A 6,108-nucleotide genomic window follows, 5' to 3' on the forward strand; every position below is an offset into this window, starting at 1 on the left:
GGGCCAGATTAAATTGACCACCGGGCTGGATTAAGCCCCTGAAATGGACTTTGGACATGCCTGGTGGCAGGTCACAGCATTAGGCCTCCAAAGCTGATCTTAGGGCCTAGGCAGTTTAATGTGTGTTTAGGCAGATCTTCAAATGATCTGTTCGCAAAACAACCACCACAGGCTGACACTATGACCCCGCCATCACCTGGACAGGCCCCTCTAGAAAGGGTTCAGATCCCCACTTGGCCATAAAGCTGACTGGGTGACCTTGGTTCTCTATTTAAGCGCCTAACCTACCTCAGAGGGTTATTGTGAAGATAATGGGGGAGGGGGAGAGAAAGAGAACCACGTATGCTGCCTTGAGCTCCTTGAAAGCAAGGCGGGATATGCATCTAGTAATAAACCAGAAATTTGAATTGAGGGCATGGAACGGATAGTCAGGAGATAGCAAGTACTGGGCTAGGTGTGAGGACTTTGTTCTGAAAGACCAATAAAAAGGGCCTGACCGGGGGGCGGGGGAAGAGCTTTATATCCTCACATTAGAAATTCAAACATCTGCTGGATCAGAATACATGTACATTACATTTATGTGCCCCTGCGCATTAGAAATCAAAACAGCATTCAGTATACTGAAGCAAGCATCTTACAAAGCTGTGGGAGAAGAGTGACTTTATTTTAATCTATATCGTAAACGTTTTGCGCTATTGTTAGGTCGCGTGTCTTTCTGTGGTAATCCGCGAAAATGAGAGATACAAGCTGGTAAACCCACACGAGGCAGCCGGATCCTATGCCATGGGAAGGGGCGGAGCGGGATTTGCGACGGGAGCGAGCGGGGCATATTGCGGGTCTCTCTAGCGCGCCTGCCACGTAGCAGCTATAAACCGAGCGAGGCAAGCAGGTTAAAGGTATCTGACCCAAACGCGCCAGGAGCCGGAACACGTCCCGGACGTTGAATGTTTCGGATGGGACCGGTTTTCCTGAGGCACCGACGCCCTGCTCAGAGTCACGTGGGCACACCTGGAAGGAAGGGGGGGGGAGAGGAAATACCCTCTAGTCTCTGGAAATACACCCTCCCCTCTCAGCAGAATCACCACCTACCCGATGAGCTGCTTCCGCAAAGCTAGAGTCTCCTGGCGGCTGCGTGGCTCTGCGCTCATGGCTGCCCAGAAGTGCGGGAAAAGGAACCGTAGAGATAGGATGAAGATGCCACCCTAGGGGCAACCTGGTTTTCCTGGAGGAAGGCTTTCCGGGTTTCTTTGTGAGGCTCTTCCCCTGCTCGGGGAGGCGGAAGTGGGAGCTGCCTATAGGAGACAGTGGGGGGAGATAGGGCTGGGCAGCGGTTTCTCCGCCCCGGCAAAGAGAGGAAGCTGAGGCACTTTCTGTTTTTTACTCTCTTGTGTGAAATGTGATCTTATTGCGTTTCCGCCTCGACCCCCCACAGGCCAGTGCAGCCTGTTATCTAAGAGTCGCAGCTTGGTGGGGGGGTCCATGATAACCGAGAGTTCACCGGCCCGCTCCGTGCATGAACGGAAGCGAGGAATCCGCTCCCGCGTCAGGCCTGAGCAGCCGGGATTCTGCAACGCCCCCTGGTGGGCGCGCGGTGGAACTTTCTCGGCTGGGCTGCAGGCGGCGAAGCCTAAAGAGTAGAGTCTGCGGCTCCCGCGAGGGCAGTGTCAGAAGCTGCTGAAGAGCCTCGCAATGAAGCAGTTTAGTAGGTGGGGTTCCCAACCCGGCGCGATTCAATGGGCGATGCTTTCCCCTCACCAGCATGGGCGTGCCGGGAAGCGCTCCACCCGTTGAATTACTGTGTCCAAGAAGCAGGTGCCCTTGTCCTTGCAGCGCTTCATCCTCCAGTTAATTTTCTGGCATTTTGGAGCTGGAGTTAACATGGAAGGCTCTTAACATGTTGAGCCGAAAGTTTCAGAGAATATTAATGTTTGTCCGCTCATCAAATGTTTATCTGACCTTGTCAAATATATTTTCTGTGCAAAGCTTTCCAGTTCATTCGTGTGTGTGTGTGTGTGTGTGTTTGTGTATTCTTTATACAATCCAATGTAAATCTGTTTTGGATTATGACAGTTGGCATTCCAAACATGTATTTGAAAGTAAGAGTAAGGTGAGACTATTAGTAAGAAAATGAATTGGAATAATTCCAGTTTTGTTTTGTTTTTGTAACGGGACTATTTTTAAGTAACTTTTTAAAACTATTGGTCTGATTAATGGAACGACTTACTTTAATTTCAAAAAATAATGAAGCTAATTTGAATGCAAATGCTTTGGATGTTTTATAGCTCTGGTTAGGAATGTTGCAGGAATATAATTCACAACATAGTAAAAACAATCTGTACAAGAAGCAGTTTATTCTAAAATGGTTCAAATATCAAGTCTTACTACAAACCAAAGCACAAAACAATGGGAACACCGCCAAACTGTGCAGCGCCTGTTGTAAAATTTACAAAACAGATCAGTACAAGTCTATATTTTTATTCAATAATTCATAATACTGTATTAATGCCTTCATTTTAAAAATAGTTGTTCCCCCATAGTACAACTAAATATAGCAGTTGTTCTGGCTTGTACGTGTTAGAAATTTTACATAAAGTTGTAATCAATGACAACTAAACATGTCGCATAAATATTCCCTTCCAACTTTAAGCTATACCGTACATTTTATTCAAGCTCAGAAGAGTTTTTCAATATAAAGCATGTAAAATACATTCCACAAAATTCTTCATGAAAGAGGCATAATTCTCAAAGCCCTTTTACTTAGTAGTTACTGAATGAGATTACTTGCATGAAAAGGAGACTTCTATGTGCAGTTTGTAATACCGGACACTACCTTGGTAATTATGAGTCTGTTGACCCCTTCATTTGCACATTCATACAGCTTCTATATAGACTTCCTGAATAAGAGTTTTACTGAATATAAAACACAAGTTGTATTATGTTGATCTTTGCTTAGAATCTCACTTAAAAAGTAGAAGATACGCAGTCCAACTGCTTTTTTTGGGGATTGTCCTTTGCTCTCACTTGAAGTCAAGGGCACTTGATTTACTAGGACTCATTCTGATACAGAGTTACTGTAGGTGCTCAGCACACTGTAAAACAGGGGGCAGCAAGTGGAGGCACCTGGGCCAAATCCAGGCCCCTGACAGATATTGCATTTGTCAATGTAGAGGTGAAAGGGGTATGCAGAAAGTGGCATCTGTGACAACAAAACTTTATAGCCGTTGCTTCCTTCCCCACTCTTAAGTGGCCTGTAGGGAAACTGCTGACCGGGGCTGTAGAAGCATGCCCTAGTTTTTGCAAGGCAGACAAGCAAGTTAGCAAAATCTTCCTGTATATTGAGCAGTGAATTACATTGTTCACTGTAGTTCAGCTTCTGCCTGTGCAATGAGTAGCAGTAATTTGTCTTAAAACTTGAGCAACTTGGGCACTAGTGAGTTTAATATACTATTACTGCATATGTTTTTTACAGCAAAACATTGAATTAGACAAGAGGCAAAGCCAAACTATATTTATAGTTGCAGCAATATATATTCAAAATGCCAATTTAGAAGTTGACAGTGTTGTTTTTCAGTTCTGTGGCACAACATTCTGTTGATATAGCAGATGTGAAATACTTTCAAGCTCCATCTCTTTAAGTGGAAGAGATTTAAGCCTGTCCATTATGCTTAACTCTACCGTTTAATTTTGATTAGATTATGCCTACTGATTACACTGATTTCAATTATAATTTCAACTCGGCAGAAATGTGCACTTCACACCCCACCTAAAATGTAATAATAAAATCAAGGTCAACTACTGAATCTTAGGAATGCTCTCCAATTCAACTGTCTGCTTTGCCAAATGAACACTATATGTGAATGCAGTTTATTCAGCATGCAAAAATGCATTGCTTAGGAGGCAATGGTGAATAAATGTTCAATTATTGTATCCTGATACTGATCAATCACTTTGCTGGATATATCTTTGGAAATCAAACCCACCTAGAAAATGAAAATTAGCCATTTGAAATCAAATTATGGAAGGGTTTTAGTACCATATAGTGCAAACCTTCACTTTTTTAAGCTATCAAGTTGAAAAATTATAAAATTATCAAAAACTGAAAACAACATGTAGTGAAAATATTGAATGCTGGCTATTCTTTATATTTCCATTCAAAATAAGAGTAATTTAAAGCGTAAAACAAAATTATCTTTATTTCACATACTAACCAGATTGGTGCTTTTGAAAGCATATTAATGTCCTCTTATATAAAGAAGCCATGTTGATAATCTTCAATGTTTTAAAATACTGTGCTGATTAAAAATACCAAATCACTACTATTCTGATGGCTAGTAGCGATTTGGTGATCTTAATCGGTACTTATGCACAGTAAATAGAGCATTTCTATTAAAAAGGAATTACCTAATTCCTTTCAGGGCTTTAAAGCTGTTATTTCCCACAATTCCCAATGCTACAAAAGGTGATGCCGATAAGCATTTTAAATGAGTATCTAAAGCAGGAGTTACAGGTTCTTTAGCTTTTCAGATGTAGAACTACCACTCCCATCAGCCCTAGTAAGCACTGCCAATGGCTAGTGATGGTGGGAGCTGTAGTTCAGCAACATCTGGAGAGCCAAATGTTCCCCACTCCTGATCTAAAGTATGCCTTTAACTGAACAGAAATGGATCAAACTACTGTATCTTTGTGCTGGTGTGTAGAAATTTAACGCGGAAGCAAAAGCTTCTGATTCTTCCTTGCAGCTGTGCTGGAGGACAAAGGGAAGAGAGGGAGGGGAATAGCATGACTTTTGAACCAGGCCAGTACCTGCCACCACCACCAAAATAAATGATATGTAGACAAAATACGCAGTTCTGAAGCATCCCATTGCTAATATATTTAGTGAATTCACTCTGACATGCATTCCATGTGGTATAGATTTAGGTTTGAACTATGAAGCTTAGGAGCAGGTCTTGGGCAACTCACAATCCTTTACCTTACCTCAACAGGAGTGCCAACTTAGCCCCTTGACCCCTGGCACCAAAATTTGTGGTTGCCCAGCCCCTTTATGGGGAATTTTGTGGGTGCTCCGGCACCCAAGGCCCCAGGGAGTTGGCACCTATGCCTCATAAAATTATGTGGACTGAATGAGATAATGCTATGTGTTCTTTTAAATTATTTATCATAGATACTTCCAAATCGCTTACACCTTCTTGGAGGAAGGGAAAGAAAAATAGGAAGTTGCTAACAATAGATGATGCGGAGTCACATTTTATAAGGAGTCTCACTTTGGTGCTGTCTGCAATTGAAGAAATAACTGTTACTGAAGGTTGCTCTTTCTTTACAAATATGTTATCACTGAACAGTTTGCCAAGGACTCACAAATAAAAATGGGTTTAATGTGCTAACAAACAATGTATCTGTCTCCACTTGTGTGTGCCCACTTCTTGCATAAATATATTTTATTGTAGCACTAATAAGTTGAGTTCAGAAATGAAAAGTACTTTTAAACATTTCTTCTGGATTTTGTTTTTCCAGTGCTGCCACTGACAGCTGTTAATAAGAGAGAATGATGAAGAGGTAATTTGTCTATTTTCTCAAAAAAAGAATAGTATAGCCAGTATTAAATTTCATAAGCAGTGATCCAGAAGGGCATGGATGCATGTGGCCTTTTTTTGAGTGTTCCCTCACAGAAACTTTGCCCCTCCCCACCAAAGCCTGTAAATTAGTAACTGAACTTCCAAAATTGAAAACAATGAGGGGATTTGGCACGAAAATGGGAATTGGGGGGGGGGGGATTTAAAGCAGCAGGTCCACCTGCATCTGTCTTGACTGGGGCTATAATTGTGCATTATTACTATTGTCACACTACCACATACATGCTCCAGCCTTTTGCTTCCTTTCCTTCTGCTAAGGATGACATTAATAGAATGGCAATTAGATAGATGTACAGTATACTCAGCAAACACTACAGACTACAGGGAAATATTTTGCCAGGAGATAAGATTTGGAGGAAATGATATGCTGAAGACTAGGAAGAAGAGAGTTGATTTTGCTGCCCATGGACTTGCCACTGGTTTTTGCCACCTGTAAAAGAGTATTACATGCAGAAAACGAAGCTATGCACACAGC

The 6,108-nt window shown here is 42.2% G+C and overlaps 1 protein-coding gene across 2 annotated transcripts in view; it reads right to left on the reverse strand.

Moving 5' to 3' along the window:
• Positions 1–1,434, reverse strand: part of PHYKPL (5-phosphohydroxy-L-lysine phospho-lyase) — a 12,634-nt gene extending 11,200 nt beyond the window's left edge. The window contains exon 1 of one of the 2 annotated variants that reach the window (XM_083728576.1): positions 1,090–1,434. In XM_083728576.1, the coding sequence (XP_083584702.1) occupies positions 1,090–1,148 (59 nt within the window). In that variant the 5' untranslated portion in view covers positions 1,149–1,434. The remainder of the gene's footprint in view (positions 1–1,089) is intronic. The other variant, XM_083728575.1, reaches the window with a different exon arrangement.
• Positions 1,435–6,108: the final 4,674 nt, after the last annotated feature.

Source organism: Podarcis gaigeae (assembly GCF_964106915.1).
Source record: "Podarcis gaigeae genome assembly, chromosome: 2".
NCBI classification, from domain to species: Eukaryota; Metazoa; Chordata; class Lepidosauria; order Squamata; family Lacertidae; genus Podarcis; species Podarcis gaigeae.